Source organism: Aythya fuligula, chromosome 1, assembly GCF_009819795.1.
Source record: "Aythya fuligula isolate bAytFul2 chromosome 1, bAytFul2.pri, whole genome shotgun sequence".
Taxonomy (NCBI): Eukaryota; Metazoa; Chordata; class Aves; order Anseriformes; family Anatidae; genus Aythya; species Aythya fuligula.
The window spans coordinates 1,841,128-1,855,077 of NC_045559.1; the positions used below are offsets into that span (position 1 = coordinate 1,841,128).

General features: G+C 48.4%; 1 protein-coding gene across 1 annotated transcript in view; it reads right to left on the reverse strand.

Moving 5' to 3' along the window:
- Nucleotides 1-13,950, reverse strand: part of LOC116499632 (collagen alpha-1(VII) chain-like) — an 89,605-nt gene that overhangs the window by 24,101 nt on the left and 51,554 nt on the right. The window contains exons 56-72 of the mRNA XM_032204421.1: nucleotides 12,459-12,539; nucleotides 12,297-12,347; nucleotides 11,624-11,659; nucleotides 11,478-11,522; nucleotides 10,845-10,889; nucleotides 10,474-10,509; nucleotides 10,076-10,111; nucleotides 9,299-9,358; nucleotides 8,617-8,742; nucleotides 7,841-7,912; nucleotides 7,630-7,665; nucleotides 7,271-7,330; nucleotides 5,510-5,554; nucleotides 4,229-4,264; nucleotides 3,350-3,385; nucleotides 349-405; nucleotides 99-170 (exon numbers count right to left, since the gene is read on the reverse strand). Coding sequence (XP_032060312.1) covers nucleotides 99-170; nucleotides 349-405; nucleotides 3,350-3,385; nucleotides 4,229-4,264; nucleotides 5,510-5,554; nucleotides 7,271-7,330; nucleotides 7,630-7,665; nucleotides 7,841-7,912; nucleotides 8,617-8,742; nucleotides 9,299-9,358; nucleotides 10,076-10,111; nucleotides 10,474-10,509; nucleotides 10,845-10,889; nucleotides 11,478-11,522; nucleotides 11,624-11,659; nucleotides 12,297-12,347; nucleotides 12,459-12,539 — 930 coding nt within the window. The remainder of the gene's footprint in view (nucleotides 1-98; nucleotides 171-348; nucleotides 406-3,349; nucleotides 3,386-4,228; nucleotides 4,265-5,509; nucleotides 5,555-7,270; nucleotides 7,331-7,629; nucleotides 7,666-7,840; nucleotides 7,913-8,616; nucleotides 8,743-9,298; nucleotides 9,359-10,075; nucleotides 10,112-10,473; nucleotides 10,510-10,844; nucleotides 10,890-11,477; nucleotides 11,523-11,623; nucleotides 11,660-12,296; nucleotides 12,348-12,458; nucleotides 12,540-13,950) is intronic.

The following is a 13,950-nucleotide window of genomic DNA, read 5'->3' on the forward strand; positions in this document are numbered from 1 at the left end:
GTATCTGCATATAGCCCCCTCCTCACACAGCCAGTGCCTTTTTTTTTTTTTTTTTTTTTTTTTTTTTGTACAGCTCAATCACATTGGGATGTTCTTACCTTTTCTCCTACAGGTCCATCCTCTCCCTTCTCGCCTTTGTCTCCATCAAAACCAGGCAGGCCCTGTTCACCCTGAAGGACAAGACAGAAATTAGTGGGTCGTACCTCTCTCCTGGAAGGATGCAGCCCTCAGCTGCTGGCTCTGGACCAAAGTGCTGGTTTGCAGTGGTTGTCCCAAGCTGTTTCCTATGGGGATGTCACCAACGCTGGGGAAGGGATAGCTTAGAAAGACGATGAGAGTCAAACTTACGTGATCTCCTTTACTGCCTTTATAGCCCTGGGGTCCAAAACCAGTCATGGGATCACCCTAGGGAAAGGAGACATGGAAGAGATGTAGATGCCCAGTGATTCCTGAATTCACAGCCAAGAGTTTTGCCAGTGACCTCTTGCTCCAGAAAATGTTGAGGCCCATTTGTCTGGATGTCAAGGCTGGAGGTGGAGCTGTGCATGGGAAGATGGGACCCTGAGGTTCAATTCCTGACCTGAGGCCATCCGTGATGGGACAAATTCATCCCCGATGAGGTGGCTTGGCTCCTTCATCCCTGCGTGTCACTTAGGATGGCAAGGTTTGCATCTCCTCCCAGGAGCAGGACCTGGCCAAAGGCTCAGGGTGCCCTCCTTTATGGGCACAGAGATGGAGCTCAGGAAGATGAGTGGGACTTAGGGCACCCCTCTGAGGTAGTTTTTGAGGGTCGGCCACCCCAGGTGCCGCCCTGGTTTCTACAGGGCTGCAGTAACCCCACAGACATGTCTGTGCCAAGTATATTCATCAGCAGTTGTGTCTCCAAGGAGGAGATGCCACCCATAGTTTGGAGGGAGGAGGGTTGAAGCCACCTTCTGAATAGCTTCAGGGAAAACCTACACCTGGCTGGAAAAGTTCCCTCTGGGCACAACCTGAGCCCCTGGGGATATGGACAAGTGTGAGAAGATGGCAGGCTACCTAAGAAGCTTTTTCATTTTGGTCTTTGGGATTAAGACAAATTTTCTTTACCCAAGTCTTTCACAGCCTTCCGTAGCTGTGTTGGCTGCGTGTCACAGGGTAATACTTCTGTTTCATCCTAACCCAGCTAAAGGCTGGTTTCAGGGTAATGGGATAACCTCCACACCCTCAACAACATCGATTCTTCAAACCGGGGCACTGCGACCTGCCGGCGTGCACCTGCCTCCAGCGTGCAGCAGCAAGGAGGATGCGTGGAGGTGCAGCAGGTGTGGGTTTTGGCACTGGAGACAGGGCAGACCCAGTAGGGAAGGTGATTCCTTTTTACCATGGGCAGGACAGAAGCAGAAAGGAGCAATTTTCGCCTTTGGAAGACTTTTACATCTGATTTGGATGTTCAGTGCAGCCTGTTAATATTTCACCATTGCTGTTAGCAGCATACAGAACTCATTTATTCACTTTTATTCCCCTGAAAGATAAATTAACCCCTTACAGGCTGGTAATTCTCCTTGCTAGTCCTTTGTGGCAATTGTAGCCCTCTTGAAAAGGCCTCCATTTACACCAGCTCACTTCAGTATCACAAATATCCCCGTTCAGGGAGACTGCATTGATGCTAGGGTCTTAACAAACATGCATGAATTAACGTTCCCCCAGATTTGATAATATTTTTCAGTCTTTTGCAATCTTTATACAACCATCACAGTCACCGTAGGACCCTGATCCAGTTCCATCTTAATATACCCTCCTGCTTTCTTTCTCCGTAGTATCTATAATGCGGATGGGGATGGACTTGATCAATTTTGCGGACAAAAGAGAGCATAAGTATGCTGTAGTTTAATCCAATATATGGTACTGGCCCTGAGATGCACACAGATAGTCCTGTATTGATGAAGAGAGAGTTAGAAAGAAAATTGAGCTGCAATCATGTAGAACAAACCCAAACCAACTCTCTCTCCCTTCCACTTTTATCTCACACTCCTCCTTATATTTTATTAAGGTATTCTTTGGAAAAACAGATTACGCATTCCTTCATCTTGGGAGGTGTTTTGGGGCCTCCTCATGAAGCAGATTAAGAATTGATTTGTCTCTGGAGCGAGTCCCTTTTGAAAGTAGCCTCCTCAGAGACAAATCGGCCATAATCATTTAATACTGCATGACTCAAAGGCAGAATCATCATGTAGGTTTTCTAAAACTCATTTTCTAACAAGCCATTTCATCCAGGAAGGAAGTTAACAAAACACTGGGCAGAAGTTCAGCATTTTCTGTGCACTTTCCAGAACCACTCTGGGTGTTATTTTCGCATTACCTGCTATGAGCCAACTCAGGCTTAAGATTGCAGCACGCTTTGGGGCGAGCTGGTTCACCAAAATCAGTGGAAATTTTCTTCCTCCCTTAGAGCACAGGAAGCATTTTTGTGCCCCAGAAAAGAGTTGCTGAAGTGACTTTTTTTTCCTGCTGTTTTTGGTTATGACTGTAGTAGGATCCTGTTAAAACTATGGTGCAAGCCCTACCTGGAGCATTGCGTACAAGGCAAGGAAGACACCAACAAAATGGATTGAACCCACTGGAGAACCCCACGATGGAGGAAGACATCTAAGCATTGTCTTCCATTTCATAGGTGTAAAATGCAGAGAGGATAGACCCCAAGTTTTCTTGGAGGTGCACAGTGAAGGGACCAGTTGTTCCACCCATCAGACAGAAGAAAAAGCTTCTTCCCCTGGGGGTGGCCAAACATCAAAGCAGAGGCTCAGAGAAGAGCACACGAGGACATGAGCAGTGTGATCTGCTTTTGCAGCTGGCCCTGCTTTGTGCGGGGGTTGTACCAGAAATGTCCACAGATCCTGTTTAAGCTCTGATTTTATTTTTTATTTTTAATTAAAATTTTAAAAGGTCTCACCAGGGAAGGGTTCCCCACGTGGTACAGCTCTGAGACACTGGTGGGCTCAAATTCTGCAAATTTCCTTGGCAAAGGGATCCTCATCCAGGCACGTGGTACTTACTACTCAGTTCCCACTGAGGATTGAAGGTAGGATTTAAAGTCCCCTTTGATGTGAAGTCTTTGAACACCATCAGCTGGGATCCTTGCTCAGCACCCCATGCAAGCTGAGCTGTGCTCCCCCATATGTAACACTACAAATCCTGTAATATCCCTAAGACCTCCAGATATTTGAAACCACCCATCAGTATTTCTTATCATTTACGTCTCTACCATGTCTGATCACCGACTCACTAAAATAAACGTCCATCTGCTCACAGGTAACTATAAAATCCTAGCAGCCTTTTACCAGACAGCCACAAACTGGAATGTCCTTACTCTTTCTCCCTTGGGTCCCAGAAGTCCCCGATCACCCTGAAAACAGGAGAAAAAAAAAAAAAAAAAAAAAAAAAGACAGTGAGTGATTCCCTTTTTACTCACTCTTCTTGTGCTGCTCAGTCCACCGACTTGCACGTCAAGACACTGACATCTATCACAGCTGGGAGCCAGTTCCTCTGGGCACTCGGCCAAATGATTAGCTTACCACAAGAGATTGCGCACCACCAGAATTTATTGCAATGATAAACAAAAAAAAAAAAAAAAAAAAAAGAAAGATCCAGGACTGGAGTGGTTTGGCTGACTCCATGCTCAGCACATCCACGGTGTGGAGCCGTCCCTGGATTTTCACCTCCCAGCAGGACATAATGCCTGCAGAGATGTGCCCATGCTATATCTAGGGTAGGAAGACTTCCTACATAATGTAGGATTTCCCAGATTTCCCCCTCAAAACTTGCATGTTGTACTGAATGATTTGCTCTTCTCAGCACTGCACTTTTCAGCTTTTCAGGGCTTGCAAGTGGGAAGTGGCAGAAGAAGACCAAGGGACTCCTGCTCAGGGATGCAAATAAAGGGTATGCATTGCACATTTGGGTGTCAAACGGAGTACACCAGGAGTCCCTTGGTGTCCAAACTCCCCAATTTCCTTCCACCACCCCTCCAAAAAAACACCAACCAACCAAAAAAATGGGCCTGCAGAAAGATAGCATGCACCCAGGCCCCATCTCAGCCCAGTCCTTACTGGGGGCTGCAGATGTCACTTCACACTTGTGCACACTGAGCAAATTGTCTCTCCCCCCTCCCAAGTTTTCCATGATAAAGGCTCCCCACAACGGTGCCTTCCTCCTGAGGAGCTGCATAAGTAAGGTGACTGTTGCTTACTCTTTCGCCTTTCATGCCTGGGAGGCCTTTTAGACCCTGCAAGAACATAAAACAAAATGTAAAGAGAAATACCAAACGGGGAAGGTGTTAGGGAAGAGTAAAAGAGCAGCCTCCACTTGAAGGGCTGCCTCCAAGGAGAGGCTCCAGTGTGGAGAAGCTGGTGGTGGGGTGGGTGCAGGAGCCCAAGCTCTCCTTTCCTTCCCCCTGAGAGCAATTTGAGAAGTGAGAAACAGCAAAATTGAGTCACACTGGTGGAAAGAAAAAAATTAGCCATAGATTTCTGCCCGGCACAGGGTCAGGGCTACAACTCAGGATCTCCTGGGAGATATATAAATTAAACCAGATTGGCCAATTTGCCCCATTTTGCAAGCCTCACATTGAGACTTCTGTATGCTTAATGTTAAGGAGATGAAGCCCCAGCCTCTCAGAGAGTGTAGGGCTGCTGCCAGAGGGCTTCTCCTGGGGAGTCAGCCGAGGTATAACCCCTTTTTGTGATCCATGACCTCATACAAATACATCTAGAGGTGGCCACTTCCCCCTGCAGCACAGACAGCTCATCACAGGGGTGGGCAGGGACAGGATGGACTGGGAGGAGATGGAGCACAGATATTTCCCAAAGGCACAAACCCTGCTTTTTGCCAGCCCCATGTGCCCTGTGCTGCTGCCCTGACCACTGGGCTACATCCTTCTGCAAGCCCTCATGGTTAAGGGACAGCCTGGACAAGAACAAACCCTTCAGGGATGAGACCCAGGGTGAAATGTGGTGCTGCAGTCACCCTTGGCCTTCTGAGGAGCTTCATAAAGGCCTATGCTGCTCATAACAAGAGCTTCATTCCATTCGAGACAACAGCTTAATAAATAAAAAGTTGTTTGTCGAAGCAGCAGTTGTGATCTGCATCTCTCCTGACTCACCCCTATCAGCGGAAAGGGAATTTAAAACAGAACAAGGCCCTGAAACTCATGCAGGCAAGCAGACCTGACGGAGAAGAAAAGAGAGGTGGAGATATTTTAGGAGGGCTTCCGAAGCTTGTAGATGAGTCAGCCAAATGGACAGGAGCCTAAAGTGATTATGCTTGGCACGGCAGCTTGTGTCTCACAGCTGCCTGCGGGATTTATGCTCATGCATCCCAACACAATCCTGGAGTTCAGGTTCCCCAAGTCTCTATTTCCCACTAAGACCATCAAATCATTTACATTTTTTATTTTTTTTTTTCATTATCTGTGGGCCCTGGGCCACTGTAATCCATGTTAATCAGTCTTGCATGCTATGTTAACACTCACCATCATGCCAACGGGGCCACGGACTCCCACAGCGCCTTTGCCACCCTGTGAGAAAGAAGAGGGGTAGTGATGGCCACCAGCAGACAAATGCAACATATACAGTCCCAATTCTGCAAACCATCTCTCAGGGGACAACAGGAACTGAATGTTCAGAAGCCTAGATCCTCCAGGGAGTCCTCCTGCCTTGCTCACTTGTATGGCCTCGTGGATTAGGTGCCTCAATGCTCCTATGGTTCTGGTTTAAAGGGCCTGGAGGGCTCGAGACCATCCACGTGTCACTGCAGGTGGCAGTGTGTGCAGGGTTTAGAGAATAATACTTTGGTCAGCCTCAATCTTCAGCTTCTCCTCAGCCCCCAAATGAAATGCATTTGTAGGATATGGACCTGATTTAGTATGATATCACTCCAATAAAGGTGCCTCTTCTTCTCTGATGCTACAGGGAGGACTGGTTCAGAAGAAGCCACCTAAGGTTGGGTGACCCTCCCTGAGCTGCATTTACACATGACAAAGGCATGGGCAGCAATGGGCAGAGATCTGAGATGTTCCTGGGTTCCCAAGAGGTTTCTCACCCTCAGTTAAAGGGCTCGATAGCTTTTATGCATGCTCATAACCCATTGCTGATCTCAATTTCAGTAGGCCTCACCCCAGCAAAGGAATTCACCTGAAACCCACACCACTGACTTTCAGAAAGAAGATACCACCAGCCAGCTGCTCAGCAGAAACCCTTGCCTTTGGTGACCAATGTGAGCCTTATCTTCACACTTAGCTGTAGTTTTCTAGTGCTTCTTCTGAGCCTTGCCTCAAGCATGCCACTGATTTCTTTTTCAACCTTACTACCAGGAATAGGTGTGCTGTTGGGTCTGAGAAGTGCTTTTATGACCTCCCTAGGTAGATCCCCCAAGATTTACCTGTCTTTAAGATGCCTCGACTTAGGCACCATCCTGTGAGGCCAAATTTTTCCCTCTTCTGTGTAGCCAATGTAATTTCAGATTCTGTGATTCACTCCAGATATATGCTGGAGTCAGAAGAGCAGAAACATTATTTCATCATTTCCTACAGATAATAAAGCTTGAGCGAGGCTTACCCCAGACCTTTCACAGCTGTTGACATTCTCATTAAGTGTTTTGTCTCAGGGGCCTCATTGAACTGTTCTGCTAGCAGATGGGGAGTTTGTTTAAATGGATTGCAGCATAAAATCAGTTTATTCACGGAACAGCCACAGACGCAGCAAATTGAAACATGGCCTCTGATTACAACTCCAGAGGGTCTCCCTGGGGTCTTTGCCAGAAGGGGACCAAAAACTTCTCAGCAAAGTGAGGAAAAGTGAGCATTGCTGTCCCAAGGATGACAGGGGCTGTTTTCCCTCTGCCAGGGGGACTGGAAGAGGGAAATGAGGGTAAAAAAGCTGGATGTGGATTTCTGAAGGAATGAGCTTGCAGGTAGCATCCCCAAAGCATGCAAAATGAGCTGGCTCCTCACTGAAATGATATTATTGAGACATGCAGATGTGGAGGTGTAGATGCTGCCTTTGAAGCTCCCACTCAGCCAGTGAGGGCACAGGCATGCAGCCGGCCAGTGCAACATGCAGCACTTGAGGGCATCTAATTGCAGAGGGGATGCTAATTGCAACCATTATTTAATAAAACAGGGCTCTTCTGGCATCCTCTGTGTTGAGTGAGCAGGAGGTGATGGTATAATGTTGCCTCCAGAAGAGGGTAGCTTGTAACAAGCCAAGCAAGGAGCATTTTTGGAAGGACCTACCTGAGGGCCAGGCAGCCCACGAGGACCTCTTGGACCAGCAGCTCCAACCCCAACTTCTCCCTGCAGAACAAAAACAAAAAAGGTCTTTCTTGGAGCAAGGACACCACATGGGATGATTGTTGATAGGCTTGACACTGATTTAAAAGACACAGAAAGAGTCAGGAGACACTTCCATTGACTTTCTGCTGCTCTCTCTGGAGGATGCTCTGGCAAACATGGGGAAGAAGGGCTTGAGGGCAAAAGAGGGATGAAGCACCTGGAAGGGCTCAGGGATAAGGAGCCAGGGGATGGCAGTGGATGTCCCATTGCCACCCCAGGATCTCGGCTACTTGTGACCTGCCTGGCAGATTGGCACTCACCTTGTTGCCTTTGGGTCCGGGTGTCCCAGGAATCCCCTGTAGGATGAGGAAAACAAAGTAGGAGGGAAGACTTCGTTTTTGCATGTCTTTGATGTTCTCCTGGCCCACTAAAAGGGTGAAAACACACCCATGCCAGGTGCCAGGGCCCCAACCACCTCCCCAGCCAACCCTGCATTGCTCAGAAGACAAAGGGTTGAGGTATAAAAGTCACCTCCTTTCCTGGGGATCCCGATGGTCCTGCAGGTCCAGCAAATCCATTCCGGCCCCTCTTCCCACGTTCACCCTTGAAAATAAAATCCTTTAAGGAGAACACCCTAAGGGAAAGGCCCTGCTTCCCCCTAAGCCTGCCTGAAAGCTGAAACCAGCATCCCTAAAGCTTTGTGCACCACAGCAAGCAGGAGGAATAGTCATTGGGATGCTCCCAATGGGAGCCTCTTTGCTGTTGAGGAGAGACCCTGAGTTTAAACATGTTGCTGTCCCCCATCCCACCTCCCACTAAGCCTCCTTGTCCTTGCAGTGACAATCATTGCTCCTTCTGTCCCCATGTTCTAATGACCCCGAACCCTCTTGCTAACATCAAACCCCAAACCACTCCTTTTCTTCCTAATGGAAGGTCACATCATTAAGTTTCAGTAGAGAATAATGGGTCCCCACCTATCTTGGAGCTCCATTGCTTTTGTTTTGAACTTGAAGAACATCCTCCTGGCCCAAACCCTGCCTGTTTATTTATTAATTCATTTATTTATTTATTATTTTATTTTTTTTTTCCCCAACCACATCAGTTTATCTAATCAATGCCGTTACCACTCCTTTTGCAACCAGCCTTTATCTCTGTTTCCCTTCACAGACTCCGTGTAGGCTCATGAGACCTGGATAGGTGGGGGTCTGACCTGAAGTGGACACCTGATGCAATCTAAGGAAGACCACGCTCATTCTCACCTTGTGTCCAACACCACATGCCCAGTCCCTTCACCACACACCACCTGCCTTCTGTCCTGGTGTCCCGGGCAGTCCTGGAGCCCCTCTGTCCCCCTGTGACCCAGGAGTGCCAGCGTTGCCTCGAATGCCCTGGATGCCCTGAGCTCCTGGAGGTCCTGGGGCCCCTGGCTCACCCTGTTGAGTGAATCACAAAGAATTTAGATCTTAGGTGGGACTGATGGAATCCCAAAGGTCCTGGAGAAAGCCTGGGGTGTTTCATTGAATTCCCATGAATGGTACGTAGAACTGGGGGCATCTCTTCCAGCTCAGACCCATCAGAGAAGTCCTAGGGCTGGAGAACGGCTTGCTAGAGTGGGGACCACTTACCTTTACACCCACAGAGCTGTGCAGTAAACTCAAACCCCAAATGCCTGCAATGTCCCAAGGGACTGCAGAAACATCCCTCTGCTGAGACCACAATTCCCTGGATTTTTTCATAGCCATATTTATCTTCTGGAGCTCACCTGTTCTGAACTGGTCCCTTCGAGGACACAAAGCTCTCCCTCTGTCCCAAACCCACATACAGTTTTTCTTGCCTTTCCAAGTTAGGATTGGCCTCAGTGCCTTATCTTTGCCATCCCAGCCACCTCTGTGCTTCCCACCCAGCAATGGAAAGCTCAGCAAGGACTCCAGAGAGTAAAACCCACAGAAAAACAAGTGAGATCCTATCTAGAGGAGAAGAAAGGTTTACCTTAAATCCTGGGGGACCAGCCTGACCAACAGGACCTCTGAATCCAATTCCTGGTTCTCCCTATGAAGAAAAGAAGGTCAAGAAAAAAGCAAGACCACTACTTCCAGTCTGGGCCATCAAGAACTTGCTTCATGCTGCTCCCTGAACAGCCAGTCTAAAGGGCCCCAAGTGACCATCACATCTCCTCTAGATGATGGGAAGCCTTATCTGGAGAGATAAAGTTGCTGAGAACTTTTAAAGAGCTCAAACAGGGCACGACCTGGAGCCCAGGAGGTTTCCTCTGCCCACCTTCTGAGCTGGGCGGGTGTTGGAACCCTGGCACAGGTACCCAGAGGTTGTGGAGTCTCCTCCTTGGAGAGCATCAAAAATCACCTGGACACTAGCTTAGGGTGGCCCTGCTGGAGCAGGGATGGGGCCAAATGGACCCAGAGGTGCCTCCAAGCCTCAACCTTCAGTGATTCTGAGCTTTAGAAAAGAGGGAGATGAATTGCAGGAATATTATTGGAGATGGTGTCAGAAGACTCTAGGTGAGACTTGTACCTTCTGGCATTAGTCTAAGATGTGTGCCCTGCCTAGAGTAGCCAGCAGAACTCCATGCCAAGCCAACAGACAGCAGCTGTGTCTCCCAGGGCTGAGCCCACATCTCAGGAGGTCACCTTGACACCTCTCCCTGAGATGGGAGGTAAAATGTCATGAGGGAGAGCAGTCATAGAGGACACAAGGTCTCCTGGTGTCAGTAGAGGCACCCCTGACCGTGGTACCAACGCCGTTCTTTACCTTTTGACCATTTTCCCCTCTGTCTCCTTTGGTGCCCTGAGAAATGAAGAGAGAGTTACCAAGGCTGTGGGAGAGGAGGAGTGAAGTACAACCTCAGTGCCACCCCGAGTGAGAGCAAAGGTTTCCAATTGTGCCCACAACAGAGATGCCTCTGATGTCCCCAGAGGAGGTGGGGAATGTCCATGTGGCCAGGGCAGAGCCTAATGGCCCAACACGGGGCCAAAGCGAAGGAGATGGGGCACTGAAGGAGTTGGGGTACTGAGTTGACCCAGCAGATGATGGGTCTGAGCAGGGGACAGGGTTTTGGCTTCCCCGTGGCAATCCCCAGTGCTGGATTTGGGCTACCTAGCTGGTACCACTGTCCTGCTCCAGCTGCTGATCCCGACTCCGCAGCTCACCTTTTCTCCAGGCTCCCCCATCTCTCCAGGCTGCCCCTGTAAGACAAAACCCAAATATCTTCCAGCCCTTCTTCCATCCCTGTCCTTGTGCCAGGGCTGGCTTTCGCTTGTCTGTCACCTGGTTCAGTCCAGCAGAACAAACGTCAGGAACCTCCCTGAATTTTCTGCCTTCCCCTTGAGGCATGGCAGACGTGTGTTAGCATTGCTGGGAGGGAGCAGAAGCACTCAGACAGATCAAGGGATAAAGGTGGGACTGCAGCAATCCCGGTTTACATCAGCACAGCCTCCCATGGACCCTGGATGTCCACCAGTGTGTCCCCAGCTTCCTCTCCAAATCTCAGAGACTCAGACCACAAAAGCACTATTGCTACCTTTTCTCCTTTGTCTCCACGGGCTCCTGGAGCTCCCATTTCTCCCTGGAAAACAACAGACAGAGCCTTCAATTGCGAGCATGAGGAATTTCTCCTTCCCTCTTTGGGCCATGTTGGTGTTGCCCTCATTTCTGCACCACCTTTTGTCAAACCGCAGTGGAGGGCCACCTCCTTTCCACTGCTTAATGGTGGACCAGGGCCATCCCAACCAGATCCTAACCAGATCAGGGCTGTCCCTGACCCCATCCCTCCTATCCTGCACTGTGGAAATGCACAGAGAGATGATAAATTGTGGAACTGGGGCCAGAGATGAGCAGTAGCTGAGGTTCTCCCTGTCCCAGGATACCATGTTTGAAGGAGACCAGAGAAGTTCACAGAGGAAAAAAATACTGAGGAGGCACAAAACACCAAAACCATGTCTGAAACAGATGTGGAAAGTTCCAGCATGGGTCCTGTACTCATTGCCAGTAGCCAAAACCATTGGTTACCACCTCTTGAACCCACCAGCCTGGCCAATTTTCATCTGCGATTTCTCAGCCTCTAAATGAGACTGCCCTGGGAGATGCTCTGGGATCCCAACTCACCCCAACACCACTGGGTATCTGCATTAAAAGGTGAACCGAAAGCACTGACCTTTTGGCAACACAAGGGTGGATCTGGCTGGCCCATTTCCTCCTTCTGTAAGAAAATGATTGCAGGTTCAACACAGAGTTGGGATTTTGCCACATCCTCACCGTGCACAGATGGGGTGAGAGGAGCCCTGGGGCTTCATGCTGTACCTTAATTCTCCTTGGGTGCTGAGGGCCTGGGTACGTCTTGAATTGAGGAAGAAAAGAGAAAAGTGTGAGAGGAGGTGGAGAAATGTTTCACCCCTTGAGCGAAAAGGAGTCTGGAGGACTCAGAATTTTTCACCCTTAACTCCTGGAGACAGGTCTTGCTCGCTTAAATCTTGTAAAATCAACTCTTTGCATTTTCCATTTCTCGCTTATTATGTTAAATTTGGAGATGTAATTGTGCAGGTATGTCAGAGACATACGTCTTATACATATTTATAAATGCACTCAAGTATTTTCACATTTACACACACATACCAGTATCTTCTATTCTCTCAGGACACAAAATACTCCTGTCTCATACTTCTTTCTCCATGATCCAGGTAATTATGTTCCCTCATTGATTAAATTTGATTTTCACCACTTCCGTGTTGTGAGCATCACGTTTCCCTTGCCAAATACGAGAACACTCTGCTCTGCCAAGCAAGACAGCCACACCTGCAGCTGTTTCTTGCTTTATTTATTAATATTTATCACCAAAATTTCACCCCCCCCCACCCAGATTGATCATGATTCATCATGATTTTGCACGGTGAGAAGAGGCAAGTAGGGTTTCCCTCGTGTCCATGTGTTTGAAGACAACTTTATATCAGGTTGTCTCACTCACTCACTCACTCACCGCAGATCCAGATGGGGATTTCGGAGCTCCTGGGGCACCAGGGGGATGCACCTGTGACAGAGCCAACAAGGAAGGGTCACCGCTCCCTTGGGGATCATGCCAATGACTCTGCTTGCATGCAATGGCCAGCCCAAAGCCACCACGATGAAATAGGGTCTTTACCAGGTGTCTGTCCTGCTGGGCTGATCTCCTGGCCCTCATGTGCCTTGGGAGTGCAGAACCATCATCCGAATTCATCTTTTCCTGCAGGAAAGGCAACATCACCCTGCTGAGCACCCCATGCTATTATTCATTCAGGACCATGCAATTAACTTACTGTTATTTCAGAGGAATACCTAAAATCTTGCAACTCTGAGCTCTAAATGCTTTCCTGCAGCACCCATGCCTGGGTAACACAGCTGCTGTGCATTTATTGTACCCGATATATCTGACTGCAATAATACAACTGCTGATGCTTGATCACTCTCCTCGGTCATCTGTCTCTTGCTGATGTTTGCAATGCTCGGTTCTGGCCGGTACATATTTGAGACACACACAGTAAAGCTTGAACAAATAGTTACTGGCCCAAATCATAAACTGATTGTAATTTTCCATGTTAGCAACAACAAATTATCTGCTTGCTGTTGTAAAAATTATAATATTCCTAGCTGCTGGATATCTCAGTGTACAGCAATTATTCCCCGAGCCACATGATGGAGGCACTGCAGATCAGCTTTGGTAAATATTTTGATACGAAGGCAGAAAGCAGAGTGATCCACAACAAAAGAAGGCTGGGCACCTCCTTGCACCCAAACCTCAGCCCTGAGCCCTGCCAGGAGCATGGGAAGGAGAGAAGAAAATCAGGATAGGGTGCAGATACTTAGCACTATTTCCACGTTGTTATTATTTTCAGACTCAGGGATTGATCCCACAATTTAATCTAGAAGTGCATTTTGAAACTTTTAGATGGCTAAAGTTAAGGAAAAGTAAATCCTGGACAAAGGACTTGTAAGAAGTGCTGGTTAGTCCAGCCCTGGACATTATGTTGGCAAGTTTGCAGGGCTGCTAACCTTGTTTTGTTGGATTCAAGTAGCTGGATGATGGTTTCTCTAACTGGCTAATAAACCCAGGAAGTTTCTGACTCATCGAAATACGTAAGGAAAAAATATTTTGGACCAATTAAAATCGAAATTCTTTACTGCAATGTAGCGAGGAGTGAGGAGGAGGAATTAAAGACCAGTCAATGATGCGCTGGCACAGATTGCTCACGAGTGCCCATCTTGGGTGGCTTTTGTCCATCCTGCACTGGGTCGTGGCTGATCTGCATGCAGAGCACGTGTAAAATGCCGCTGCTGTTTCGCACGGGTCCACCTTCATTCTGCAGACGTGCGAAGAGCATCAGAAGGAAAAGGCGAGGCAAGCCCGTGGGTTGCCAAGACCTCGCCGAGGTTCAGATGGCAACCCATGTGCAGGCGATCTCATAAAGCTGCCATTTCCAGGGGTGGTGGGAAATTGCTGGGGGTAATAACTCTCCTCCTTTCTGCTATTCCTCCGCAATTTTAGCAGTTTCCAGCTCTGAGATGCCAGCAATAAGGCACCTCACGGAAAAGTGGAGAGGCTGCTGCTTTCTAAAGCAGTGATTTGCTGATGGCAGGTGGCAGTGTAAAAAAATAAA